At 41.8% G+C, this 13,596-nt stretch overlaps 2 protein-coding genes across 4 annotated transcripts; one reads left to right on the top strand and one right to left on the bottom strand.

The window, feature by feature from the left end:
- Window positions 1-7,570, top strand: LOC111011814 (transcriptional corepressor SEUSS). 3 transcript variants are annotated; one of them, XM_022285710.2, is made up of 11 exons: window positions 1-421; window positions 917-981; window positions 1,185-2,290; window positions 2,365-2,484; window positions 2,708-2,756; window positions 2,887-3,101; window positions 3,232-3,300; window positions 3,476-3,573; window positions 4,282-4,375; window positions 5,507-5,576; window positions 6,297-7,570. In XM_022285710.2, exons 3-11 carry the CDS (start codon window positions 1,235-1,237, stop codon window positions 7,259-7,261), a joined length of 2,736 nt encoding a protein of 911 aa, XP_022141402.2. In that variant the 5' UTR covers window positions 1-421; window positions 917-981; window positions 1,185-1,234; the 3' UTR covers window positions 7,262-7,570. The 3 variants fall into 3 exon arrangements, with proteins under 3 accessions (XP_022141402.2, XP_022141401.2, XP_087978774.1); XM_022285709.2 differs by having other exon boundaries at window positions 917-2,290; XM_088122648.1 differs by lacking the exons at window positions 1-421; window positions 917-981 and having other exon boundaries at window positions 1,266-1,406; window positions 1,492-2,290.
- Window positions 7,571-8,301: 731 nt separating this feature from the next.
- On the bottom strand, window positions 8,302-9,134 carry LOC111011915 (uncharacterized). The gene is made up of 2 exons (XM_022285894.2): window positions 8,816-9,134; window positions 8,302-8,732 (listed from the first exon to the last, which is right to left on the bottom strand). The coding sequence occupies exons 1-2, from the start codon at window positions 9,042-9,044 to the stop codon at window positions 8,413-8,415; spliced, it is 549 nt and encodes a 182-aa protein (XP_022141586.1). The 5' UTR covers window positions 9,045-9,134; the 3' UTR covers window positions 8,302-8,412.
- Between the last annotated feature and the right edge of the window lie 4,462 nt (window positions 9,135-13,596).

The raw sequence follows: 13,596 nt of genomic DNA, 5'->3' as shown, positions 1-13,596 counted from the left end.
AACCTAGAGAGAGAAAGTGAGATAGAGAGAAAGAATGAAGAAAATTCAATCCGATCGAATACAATTTTGACGTCCGCAAGGACACAGTCTCCCTCCTCCTCCCCTCCCTCTCTCTCTCTCTCTCTCTCTCTCTCTCTCTCTCTAAGTTACAGCGAGAAACAGGGCGTGCCTACTGTGGGAGAATCCCACCATGAGTACTTGGAGTGTGAAAATCTTTGCCTCTAAGCTTCAGCTGACACATTCCAATATCAATTTCAGCAAGAACAAGAACGAGAACAAGTAGTGGAGGAAGAACCAACAAGGCCCAATTACTGATAACTTAAACCTCCACAATTAAGTCAATTTGGGTCTTCTCTTGTTTATGCTCTTTCGTTGATTTTTGCCGACTTTCAAGCAGTTCAACTTTCTTATTCAGTACCTGGTGAGTCCTCTGAGGTCTTCCATTTCCCATCTCCTAATTTCTCTTTCAAGTTGATGCGACTGCAAGATGTTGTTTCACTCGTTTGACGTTTTGGATCCTTGATTTCTTTTTGATCGACTTGTTTCTGTCTGTCAGTTTTTTTCTGCTTTCTTTTCCGCCTTATGGGTGGGGATTGCGTTAGTGTGTCATAGAGTTTTTGTCTTTCCGCGTCTTGAATTTTTATTGGGGATTTTAAGCATGGGAGTTTATTGGAGTGGTGAACATAATCTTCTTATCTAATTGCTTAACTGGTTGTTTATTTTCTTCCGAGGCCTGGGGGGTTTGAGATTTGGATTCTTTTTTTGAGATTTGATTGGTTCTTTAAAAGAACTTAAGTTAGTCTCGGGTCTTTTGATGAAATTCAGGGTTCGGGAGCTATGCCTTTGATTTCGTTGTAGTATTTGCTTTTCTTCTAAATGTTAAAATTAATGTGGATCTGACCTGTTTTTTGTGCAGAGATTCATACGGAACATCGAGGTCGCGGGAAGACAGTGCGATTCTATAATGGTCAGAACCAAAAGGTGTTCCTTCGTTTCAGTTTTCTTTGGTCTATGGCTTGCGCTTGGAAAAACTGAATGCTACATGCTCAGGCTCAAAACTTATCCATTTCTATCGCTGCACAATAATGAACCTGTAGCCTGTGGGGTTGGGTATTGGGAAGAATGCTCTCTGAGTTGAATTTTGTTTCAGTTTTCCACGCAGATTAACTGTATTCATTTTTTAGGTAGGTTTTGTCTTTCTTTAGCCAGCGATTGTAGCTTGTGATTGGGAAAGATGGTAACATCGGGGCCACCCACTCCTATAGGTGGTGCTCAGTCTGTTTCACCCTCACTTCTGCGATCTAATTCTGGATTGCTGGGAGTTCAAGGTGGTCTGCTGCCTTCTCAGGCAGCCTTTTCTTCACTTGTATCGCCCCGCAATCAGTTCAATAATATGAATATGCTTGGTAATATGTCCAATGTGTCATCTCTCCTTAATCAATCGTTTGGAAACGGGGCTCCTAATTCTGGACTTCCATGTCCTGGCAGTAGCCACCCTGGTGGTATTGACCCTGGTGCAGAGCCAGACCCTCTTTCTGGTGTTGGCAATGGAATGAGCTTCAATAATCCTTCCTCATCATTTGTAGCATCAAATATGACAAACCCTGTTTCATCTGTCCAAGGTCAGAATCCACAATTTTCTAACCTTCCTAGTAGCCAGTTGTTATCAGATCAGCAGCAGTCACAACAACTTGAACCCCAGAACTTCCAACATAGTCAACAGTCGATGGAACAGTTTTCTGCACTTCAGAGCAATCAACAACAACAATTTCAAGCAATTCGAGGGTTGGCTGGTGTTGGATCAGTAAAATTGGAACCTCAAATGACCAACAATGATCAACATGGGCAGCAGCAACAGCAGCAGCAGCATTTGCAAACATTGAGAAATCTTGGTCCGGTGAAATTGGAATCACAACGGCTTCAATCACTGAGAGGTTTGGCACCAGTAAAAATGGAGCCCCAACAATCGGAGCAGTCATTATATCTGCATCAGCAGCAGCAGCAGCAGCAGCAGCCACAACACCAGCAGCAGTTTCTACATATGTCTAGACAGTCCTCTCAGGCAGCAGCTGCCCAAATTAATCTAATGCAACAGCAGAGGCTTTTGCAATTGCAACAACATCAGCAACAACATCTCTTAAAAAGTATGCCTCCTCAACGGCCACAATTACAACAACATTTCCAACAGCAGAACCTGCCACTGAGATCTACTGTAAAACCAGGATATGAACCTGGAATGTGTGCTCGGCGTCTGACTCATTACATGTATCAGCAGCAACACAGACCTGAAGTAAGAATATGTTGTTTTGAATCTTTTGTTGTGTCTGAGGGGATGACTATCTTATAAGTCTAATTTGTCTGTAGGACAACAACATAGATTTCTGGAGGAAATTCGTTAACGAGTACTTTGCACCTCATGCCAAAAAGAAGTGGTGTGTTTCCATGTACGGGAGTGGGCGACAAACAACTGGAGTTTTTCCTCAGGTCTGCTACTAGAGAATCCCACTGTGGTTGTCCTTGTATTAGTTGGCATAATAGTAGTAGAAAATTTGATTAAACTTGATACCTTGTAACGGTGTATAACATTTATTTTGCTTTGATTTTTTGGAATAATCATTAGAACATAGATTCATTGAAAGCTTACTATTTACTGGCCACCATATCATAGTCGATGCAATATAAACACCATCCTCTTTGGAACTTTCAGGATGTATGGCATTGTGAAATATGCAATCGCAAGCCTGGGCGTGGTTTTGGTAGGTTCAATTATCACATCTGCTGGTTGGAATTTAAACTTTCCATTGTATGCCCATTTTTTAATGGCTTTTGCCAAGCCCTTTGGACTTCTGATCTTGATGGAATCTGAATATTCTTTTGCTATTTCAGAAGCAACTGCTGAAGTTCTTCCCAGGCTTTTCAAGATCAAGTACGAAAGTGGTACTATGGAGGAACTACTTTATCTTGACATGCCTCGTGAATATCACAACGCATCTGGTCAGATCGTCCTGGATTATGCAAAAGCCATACAGGAAAGTGTTTTTGAGCAACTTCGTGTTGTTCGTGATGGCCAACTTCGAATTGTTTTTTCTCCAGACCTTAAGGTTGTGTAAAAGATACTTTCCTCCCTTTTTTGTGTCTGTGCGTGCGTATTTGTGCTTTCAACTTGCATAGTTATATGTCCTGGATGCAATATTCAGTTTATGATATATTTCCACTAATGATTTCTTTCAGATATGTTCATGGGAATTCTGTGCTCGACGCCATGAAGAACTTATTCCTAGGAGATTATTGATACCTCAGGTTTAACTTTATCTTATATCACATTAGAATATCGGGCCCCATATTGCTTTCTCCTCAAAAGTACTAACTCGCATTTAAATTGACACGGTTATTTGTAAAATTACATCTATAATAATCACTATTACTCCTGATATCCATCAATTTGTAACTGACAGTTGGTACTCTATTTATGCAGGTTAGTCAACTTGGGGCAGCAGCTCAAAAGTACCAGTCCGCCATTCAAAACGCATCATCCAATTTATCAACTCCTGAATTGCAAAGTAATTGTAACATGTACGTCCTTCTCAACATGCGTGTTTCTTTTAACTAGTACTTTATTATCTGTTTGCTTCTGCCTGTTTGTGTAAAGCTTTAGTGTGATTTTCTGACACCAGCATTAACATCTTGAAATATGGAAACCTTCTTGCGCCTTCCCCCCTCCTTGACATTGGATTTTTAAGTTTTGCTCTTCTCAGTTAGGGATCATTTATTGCAAGTGGCTTCCACTAGAATCATGATTTGTTTCTTTTCTTCTAATTCTATAAGGCCTCTGCTTTGACTTTTCTATAAACATAATTCAATTAGTTTATTCTTTATCAAATACTATGGCCTTATGACGTTGATTATTCATTCAAATGTGCATTGTGATTCTGAAATTATTTTGAGCATTCATTCACCGGTGAGAATGGAATTATTTTGGCATTCATTCCTTGTTTGTAAAGATATGTATATAACCAATCATGTAAAAAGAAAGATTTGTATGTAACCAAATGAGGCTTGTTTTTATTTTGTGTAGACCTATAAGATGGGTGGCCTTATATAATGGGCATATGTGGGCGTCTTTAGAAAGTCGAACTCTGTAGATGTTTTATGTAAAGTACACTAAGAAATCTTCACATTCTGATTGGTATATCAATCTGTTTAACACTGACTTTTATGTACTTTGTTTGATACCCATTATAGTTTTCTAGTTCATTCAAGCCCTTAATGAATTGTGCATAGGTTTGTGGCTTCAGCGCGACAATTAGCTAAAGCCTTGGAAGTTCCGCTGGTAAATGACTTGGGATATACGAAGAGATATGTACGATGTCTTCAGGTAATTAATAATTAATAACTCACAAGTCACATCAATTTGTGGTTGTTATGAGTCAAAAAGTTGAAGACTGTGGTATACAATGACAAATAAATATCCATTTTATTTTAATAGATTCTTAGTAATTAGTATTTATTTTTATGATATTCAGTAGTATTTATAATCCGAATACTTATCTTGTACTGGGATGGTTATTATTGATAGCCACCAGGGTTTTTAGTTTCATTTAGATGAGCGTTCTTCGCTTAAGAATATAGGTTTGGGTTGATTGTACCGAGTCTTGGGTATTGAAGATGTTTTATTTATAAATAACTTTTTTACTCACTGGGATGGTTATTTAATGCATATCTCTTCTAAATAATCAGTTTTGATATGACTGGATTGTATTTGAATATTGTTTTCCATGGGATAGATCCTCTCAAATGGTTTGTTTCCTTGGGTTTCTTTTTCTTGAATGTAGTTTCTCATGAGGTTTGACTACTTTTCTTCAGGTTAATTTTGATAATTTCCCTGGCTTTGTGGTTTCACCTAGTTAATATTCTCAGCTTGTTCTGCAGAATCTTGTGCAATGCTCATGCTTACATAACTTGATAATCCTCGACGGATGATGAAACTTCCTTTACTTTCATCTCTTAACTCCACCAGTCAATCCTTTTTTTCCAGATATTTAAGAAGCCTGTTTTTGCCACCATTTTTCCAAGTCCAATAATTAATGTTTTGGATGGATCATGAAGACCATGAATACTTCTTTTGGTTTATGTTGGAATATTATTGAAATTTTATTAAATTATGTGAACTTGTTTCTTAATTTGTGATAAGTTGATAACATATCTGCGTATGAATTTTCATGAAGTGTTTGTTATATCTGATTATTTTGTGCTCCACTGTGAATGTGTGTCGATGGATGGTTCTGCGAAGTAGAGTGATGTTTAGTTATGGAATACACTTTTGGATAATTTTCACTTTCAATTGTTCATGGCTTACTGCACATAATATAACCTATTGATTCATAGATATATTTCAGCTATTTATTTCACGGTCACTAAAACTGAACCATTTTTACATGTATATATCTAAGTTTTGACCATTTTTTTTCCCTCTTGTATATTATGGCTTTCTCTTTTGGCTCTTCAGATATCCGAAGTGGTTAATAGCATGAAGGACTTGATTGATTACAGCAAAGAAACGGGGATTGGGCCAATGGGTAAGTACAATCTTGTCGATGTTATTGTTTTATGATCTTTTAGCAGCTTTTCAAGGGCAGTTCGGAAGCTGCGTTAATAATCTATTATATTAAATAACAAACAGTTTTCTAACTCAAGAATCACATTAATTATCCTGGGTTGGCCAAATGATCAATGGAAAAAGTTGTAAAACCAGACCTCTTTGAGGCCATAGGTTCAAAATAATAATGCCTATGCATATTTTCCTGTGAAATGTTTAGGATCAAATGATTGTCTAGTGGTCATTCTAATGCTGATTGAAAGTCTGAACCCATACCTGTGGTCTAGTAGAATAACCGTTGGATGGTGCTGTACATGACTTTAGATCTTTAGTAAGATTACGAACTGTTTAGAAATTTGAAGTGAATAACTTGAAGGGTTTGATGGAGAAGACGGTTTTTGTTTTTGTTATGGAAGGGGTCCTTCATATCAAATTGATAGAGATTCTGAGGGAGGAAAATCTGAAGCTTCCTAACTGTAGTTTGTATGGGGTCATGTTTTCTGTTTTGCCTCAGAAGCAAGGTGGACCAAAAAAGTTTGAAAAGATTATATGTTTGTTGTTATTGATATTTTATGTGCTATGATACGTTAAACAGCTATTTTTTACGACTTTTGAATCTGATTCTGATCTCTGTTGCGTTTAAATGGTATCACTGTTCTTTAATAGATTATTGAATGTGTCTTCTTGTATTATTAATCAGATAGTCTAGCCAAGTTTCCTCGGAGGACTAGTTCATCATCGGGGCTTACAGATCAAGCTCAAGTTGCTGATGAACATCATCAGCAACAACAACAGCAATCATCTATAGCCCAGCAAAAAAATAATAACCCGAGTTCTGTCCAGGCCACTGCAGTGCAACTGACAGCTAGCAATGGTGTGGCCAGTGTAAATAACACCGTGAACCAACCTTCAACATCAAACTCAGCAAGCACCATTGTTGGGCTTCTTCACCAGAACTCTATGAACTCCAGACAGCATAACTCTATGGCAAATGCTAGCAACTCATATGGGGGAAGTTCTGTCCAGATTCCATCTCCTGGTTCTTCCAGTACAATTCCGCCTACACAACCAAACTCTTCTACATTCCAGCCACCAACTCCTTCATCATCTAACCTTTCACAACCATCACATACAGCTGCAAATAATGCCAATCAAATGAGTGCTGCTAATTCTCCGGCAAATATGTCCATGCAACAACCCACATTGTCCGGAGATGCCGATCCTGGTGATACACAGTCCTCCGTTCAAAAGATATTACAAGAGATGATGATGAATAGTCAAATCAATGGCCCGGTGAGTCTGGTTGGCGTTGGTTCGCTGGTCAATGATATGAAAAATGTGAATGGGGTCTTACCTACAAGCAATACAGGTCTCAATAATGGGAACTGTTTAGGGGGAAACGGAACAACCAATGGTGGCCCCGGCATGGGAGGTGGCGGATATGGATCGATGGGGAGTGGGCTTGGGCAACCTGCCATGGTCAATGGAATGAGAACAGCAATGGGGAATAATTCCATTATGAACGGACGAATAGGAATGGCGTCTCTTGCTCGAGAACAAAGCATGAATGGTCAACCACAGGATTTGGGAAACCAGCTTCTAAGCGGACTAGGAGCTGTAAATGGCTTTAGTAATCTCCAATATGACTGGAAGCCATCCCCATGAAGAAAAGCTATACAAGGATCATACATGGGTTGATGCTTGATCTGAGCTGCTCTTACGCAGCATTCAAATTATGAAGATTTGCCAATGGCCCTGCAAGAGATGGCAGGTACCGCATGGCGAAACAGGTACGGGGCATAACGATCCACACGGTGTACCAATTTGTTTGCTTTTAATATATACAAAAAGGGAAGTGTGACGGCCGGTGATGGGGTGATAGGGGGCAGGTTTCCTGTGATTTCAAATGTAACCTGTCTATTTCTATAGTTTTTTCTCTCTCTAATATTTGGCCTTTTGGCAATTTCCATTTTATCTACTTTCTTCATAGCATTTTAGGTTCTGTTATGCTTTTTCAAGGAATTTGGTCATTTGGAAGAAATCCAAAAGGGGTTGCAGAGTGGTAACTGAAGGAAGTTTCAATTGAGGTGAATGAATTATTTGAGAAAGTACTGAAAAAACAAATCAAGTGAATCTCCCACAGTTTTAGGGAACTAAAAGGGGACCCAGTTGCTAAATCTAGAAACAGACCACATGGAAAGTAAAACAAGGTTGAGCCCTCTTGGTCTTGGAATGATATGATTTCGCAGGAGGAAGTTTAATTTATTGAACATTATATGGGAATGATTTGTTTATGCCTAATAGTAAAAGTAGAAGAGAGGAAGCCAGAAAAAGATTCTGATTCTGATCCCCCCAATTCCACGAAGAATTTGTTTATCCGAATTGTTCTCACGGAAAAGGGAGAAAAGAACTCTTTCTTGTGCTTGTTAATCAAGGGGAAAATGCAAAAATTAGTTTTGAACTATAGTGGTGATGATGATTACGGCTATGCTTCAGTTTTTTAATTTGATAAAAATAACATATTTTTAACCCACGCTTCAGAAAATTTCAGTTTAGAATCCTATTGTACACCGCCTTAAAGTTGAAAACAAAACCCGTCATTTAACTATATTGTTCTCAATTTCATAAACATGTAAAAGATTTAAGCTAACAACTCCCAAAAAAAACGTAGAAAAAGTTGGTAGAACAGAATCGAAGAGAAGAGATGGATGAATGGAACGATAGAATTAGAAGGTTTTGCATTTATAGAGGACGATATACACATAAAAAGAAGAAGATTGGAAGAAGGTGTGGTGATGATGCGGAGTGTTGAAAGTTCAAGGTTGGAGATACTTGTCAATGGTGGCGGACAAGGTTGATTTGGGGACAGCCCCAATGACGCTGTCTCTCTTCTGGCCATTGTTGAAGAACAGAACCGTGGGAATGCTCCTAATCCCATATTTGGAGGCCACGTTGGGGCTGGTGTCCGTATTGAGCTTCAAACACACAATTTTGCCTGCATATTCCTGCGCCAATTCCTTGATCACTGGCTCTATCATACGGCACGGCCCGCACCACGGCGCCCAGAACTCCACCAGCACCGTCTTCTCACTTCCCACCACCATTTCCTCCCAGCTCGATTCCGTCACCTCCTTCACTGCCAATCCCATTCCCTTTCAATCAGATTCATTTCCAAAACCCCACAATTTCAATAAAAAAAAGTTGTGTAACTCAACTAACCGTCGTCCACGGCGCCACGAGCCTTGCAGGAGACAGGGGAGCATCTTCTGTTTCTGAATGTGGAGGCGAGCCTGAATCTCAAATTGGAATTACAATTACTGGGGAATTTGTTTTGTGGTTTGAGAAGGGAGAGGGTTGTGTTGTGGTAGTAATTTGGACAGAATGGGTGAGGCTTGGGAGTGGGAGTGGCGGCGGCGCTGCTCAATTGCATACACTTATCGAGTGCCATTGGGGATGGATAAACGATAAACGGGGGAATGAATGGGGAGCTGTTGGAATTTTGTTATTTGGGGGAAATTAAAATATTATTTTTTTGGGTAAAAAAGTGGATATTTGGAAAAATGTTATGAGGGTGTGGAAGGTGTTTGTTAGAGAATTGTGTGGATATGGGACGTCTCTCGTTTTGCTCCACCCAATGCTCTGCGACCCCTCTTGGATAAATCGTGGCCAACTTATGAATCAAAAAACTTTTGTTTTTATTTTCGTTTTAGAAAAAGATTTTTTTTAAATGATGGTAAGAGAGTGTTACAGCCACAATGAGTTTATATAACCAACAGTCACGTTCACCTACAATTTGACCTAAAATGTTTTTTTTTTTGAAGGGATTGTTTATGGAAATTTAAGCGGTTATAAACACTTTTTAAAAATATTTGTTTGGTATTTGTGTATGTGTAAACAAGGTGAGGTCTGATCTGGTCAAGGTCAGATACGTGGAATAGCTGACTCGCCTCGTTGGGGGATGACCTGCATAAGAGAGGCAAACACTCTAACGTTCAAGTTAGTAACAGCTCAGACTCAATAGTAAGTTCGAGAATTTGATACCTGTTTGCGACAGTGATACCCTCTATTTATAGGTTTAGGATCCGACATACCTTCTGACAAACGGTTATTAGTGTAGGAGAGCAGGTCGAACGCGTCCCAAACTGTGAGTCGAACCTAGATGCCACAAAATAGTTCTCATAGTAAATATTTGGCTAGGTTTGTCACCTCAGACAGCTGCGAGGTGACCTGGATTTGGATGCGTCCAGGTGAACATCCTCTTGTCCTCCACGTGGTGGTTTTATTTTCACCCCCAAACAGTATTGTTTGATCACAAAAAATGATTGTCTCTTAACAGTCGGACTAGGTAAGTCGACTAACGCTCAGAACCTATATAGAGAAAAAAGGCTTCGACACTAAAGTCAGTTTAAGTCCGATTTATTTTTAAAGAGAAAAATAGTTTCATGTACCAAAAAAGTGAGGCGGAACTTACCTATTTATAGGTTTCGGCCTGTGGACACAACTTGCTCAACACTTATAATTGTTGTGAAAATTGTGGTTTGTTGCCGAAAAACGATTAAGAGCAGTGAAGTGTGGTACTTGATCATCAACCTGTCCTTTAAGAACGTTGGTATTAGAGATACTTTATTGGGTCGCCTCAGCCTTTACGAAGGTACGTACAACCATCGAGACATTCGTTGATTCGGCAAAGGAAGATAGTCCAGCTATATTGTCGTCTGACTTATGTATTTATTTTGCAAGTAATTAATGACATGACACTATTTGACTTATGGTTCGTTGACACGTTAGGCTTAATAAATCACATCCAACATTGATCCTCTTGATAAGCTGATAGGATAACTCGGCAAAGCGATTGCTCATTGTACCTCCACATGGCAACAGATGACTTAAGCCCTACGAGCCTTAAATACGCAGTACAAAAATTGAAGCGACGAATTGACTGACGGTGTGGAGCTACTCAAATCTAGACTATTCATAACCTCAATCGCGGTCAGCACTCCAGTACGCCACATATTTTCTTAGGCATATTTAAAGAACCCTAAAATGGAGTTGTGCATAAGTTTTTAATATTATTATTATAATTACTATAATGGAAGTTTACAAGTTCTTGCTTCTCTCCTGCCATACTAAAAAAAAAAAAGGAAAAAAAGAGAGAATATTGAAGTTGTTTTTAAATATCGTTGAATGATGGATGATATTCTTTATTTATGTTATTGGTTAAGACAAGATTATGTGGTCGAGATGACATGTTAGTGTATGAGTCAAGGTGAACTCTTAATCTTTCGAGGTGTTGACCTGCAAATAGAACCTTATACCAATGTATTGTTCAAGAATATTGTTTATGCAAGGATATGCACAACAGTGTATTTCAGATTGCAGCTCGAACTCGGCCTCCGGACCGATCTGAATACTTGGGCGGACCTGCACAAAAAGGTGAGCACTCCGACGATCAAGTCAGTATAGGTCGGATTCCCAGTTTAGTTCGAGGTCAGAAATCATCGTACCTGATCGTGGAGTGAAGTCCTCTACTTATGGGTGGTAGTCTCGCTAATCTCGCGACGGTTACACCCGGTAATCTCGGGACCGTCGGTTACACCCGATAATCTCGGGACCGACGGTTATACCCAATAATCACGCCGCTGACAGTAGCTCACATCGGCCCCCACCGAGCTTCCCGGTAGGTCGGACCTCGGCCAGGTTCACCTCGGCCCTCATACTTAGCATCTGTCAACGCTAGTGGTGGTGATCTCGGCCGTCCGAGCTGGGCATGACTCATGAGTCATCTTGGAGCACCAATAGGGGTCCTCCACGTGTCCAGGGTATTCTCTTCCCCAGACATTGGCCCCCTCTCTGTCTGGTCCGATCTCGACCTGGCAGAGAAGTTCATTCGACTTGCTTTGGACGCGTGGCGACTTCCTATTCGTGGGAAAATATAACCGTTGCGGTAGATTTATCGTCGGAATATTCAAATATTCCGACGCTTCGGATCTTAGGGAGGATCCTAGCCGCTCGTTGATTACACGTGTACGGTGGGAAAATTTTTCCGACGAGCTATAAATACCCCCAATCCTTCAGGTCATACCTTATGTTCCCTGAATTCTTGGAGTTCGATCTGAAGGTAGCTCGAACCCTTGGTAGGTCGGTCTCTTCCCTCACTTTCTCTTTCGAACGTACTTGTCATGTCGTTCTCTTTTAGCAGCAACTTAGGATCCGATGAGGATTTAGCTCGTAGGTTAGAGTCCGAGCTCGAGGAGATAGAAAACTTTAGGTTCTCCGATGACGGGGAGGATAGTGATGCCTCCACCTCGGGTCAGGGTTTGGAATACCCTTCTAGGATACCTGAGCACTACCTCGGATCCCTTCGTAGGGGGTTCGCTATCCCTGAGAACATCCTCCTCAGGATTCCGGAGGAGGGGGAGAGAGCTGACAATCCTCCAGAGGGATGGGTCACTCTCTACTTCAAAATGTTTGAGTACGGCCTCAGACTTCCCCTTCACCCTTTTGTCCAAGAATTTCTCTTCAGGACTGGGTTGGCTCCGGCTCAAGTGGCCCCCAATGGGTGGGGTGTCATTTTCGCTTTGACCATCCTTTTTTGGCTACGCGCTCGGGATAGTGAAGAGGCCGAGCTGTTGGACGTAGACCAGCTCCTCGCATGCTTCGAAGCGAAAAGGATAGCTAAGAAGCCTGGTCGGTTCTATATGTGCGCAAGGAAAGGCGCATGCGGTATAGTTAAGGGGCCGACCTCCATCAAGGGATGGGTGAGGAAGTGGTTCTACGCTTCTGGGGAATGGCTTGCAAAGGACGAGTCAGGTCGTTCCTTCTTTGACGTTCCCACTAGGTTTGGGAACCTAGGTACGGAGTAGTTCTTACTTCTTGTGATAACTTTCTTTCTTGTTATTCAGGTTTGACTCAAATTTTGTCTTTGTGCAGTTTCAATCCGACCAGTCCTCGAGCTTACGCAAGCCTCCTTCGACACGCTGAAATATTACAAGGAGCGTTTTCCGAGGGGTAGGAAGGTCGGAACCTTGGTGACCGACAAGCTACTGCTTGAGTCCGGGCTGCTAGATTACAACCCTTCAGTTCGTCCCATTGAATCCTCAAGGCCGAACTCCGAACTTGGTATGCCGAGCTTGCTTCTTCCCTTTTTCCTCTAACCTTGTGTTGACCCCTGTTTTTATTTTGCAGCCATGGTTTGCGGATTTGCAAGCAACGTGAAGCGCAAGTCCAAGGGCCGAGCCCATGCTCTTGAGGCCGCCCAGAGTTCGAAACCTGCCACCCCTGCTGTGGTAGGGCCAGCCTCGGAAGATCCAGCCCCAGTGATCGATCTGGAGTCTTCTAGGGGTCCTTCGAGGGAGAAGCGCCCCAGGGATCAGACCGAGGCGGTGGACGTCTCGCCCTTGGGCGAGGAGGTGAGGGAGGAAGTCCCTCTGAAGCGAAGGAGGAGGAAGAAGAAGACCACCTCCCCCTTGGAGGTCGGAGCTCGTGGGGCCTTGCCTGCGAGCTTCGCAGATCGGGTGGACGATTCTGAGGCCAGGATGGGCGGGACGTCCGATGTGACGACACGGTTCAGAGTTGAGCCGTCAAGTTCTGGGGTGAGGGACCAGGTGTCCCGCATCTCGGCCGCAAGTTTGGACCGCTGCCTAAGGAGGGCGTCCAAATTTGTAAGTGACCCAGGGTCCGTTCTGCAGAGGACCATCGACTACGCCGCTGAGGTAAGATTGGTGTTTTTGCTCAATTTACCTAACAGGTAGCTCGGTCTAACTTCTTATTTGTACCTTTTCTCAGGCGTTCGTTGCTTCCATTCAATCGGCTCTGGCCGTGAAGGCCGAGCTGGATGGGAGGGAAGTTCTGGCAGCGAGGGAGAAAGAGGAGTTCTCTGCTGCCTTGGAGGCTGCTTCCTCCACCATGAAGGATGAGCTGCTGAAGGCTCACTTTGAGGTGGAAATTTTGAAGGCCGAGGTGGAGACCAAGGCCGAGCTGCTGAAGAAGGAAGAAGACAG

Source organism: Momordica charantia, assembly GCF_013281855.1.
Source record: "Momordica charantia cultivar OHB3-1 chromosome 4 unlocalized genomic scaffold, Mcharantia_2.0 BLBB01000004.1, whole genome shotgun sequence".
NCBI lineage: Eukaryota > Viridiplantae > Streptophyta > Magnoliopsida > Cucurbitales > Cucurbitaceae > Momordica > Momordica charantia.
The sequence above is the reverse complement of the archived record's forward strand: the minus strand, read 5'-3'. Positions and strand labels throughout refer to the sequence as shown.

What these genes read in the sequence shown, in the direction of transcription:
- LOC111011814 (XM_022285710.2), top strand. Translation starts at nt 1,235, where the DNA reads ATGGTAACATCGGGGCCACCCACTCCTATAGGTGGTGCTCAGTCTGTT. An exon ending in CAACTGGAGTTTTTCCTCAG is followed by an intron (nt 2,485 to 2,707) that starts GTCTGCTACTAG and finishes TGGAACTTTCAG; the next exon opens with GATGTATGGCATTGTGAAAT. An exon ending in GATATGTACGATGTCTTCAG is followed by an intron (nt 4,376 to 5,506) that starts GTAATTAATAAT and finishes TTGGCTCTTCAG; the next exon opens with ATATCCGAAGTGGTTAATAG.
- LOC111011915 (XM_022285894.2), bottom strand. Translation starts at nt 9,044, where the DNA reads ATGGCACTCGATAAGTGTATGCAATTGAGCAGCGCCGCCGCCACTCCC. An exon ending in TCGTGGCGCCGTGGACGACG is followed by an intron (nt 8,733 to 8,815) that starts GTTAGTTGAGTT and finishes TGGGATTGGCAG; the next exon opens with TGAAGGAGGTGACGGAATCG.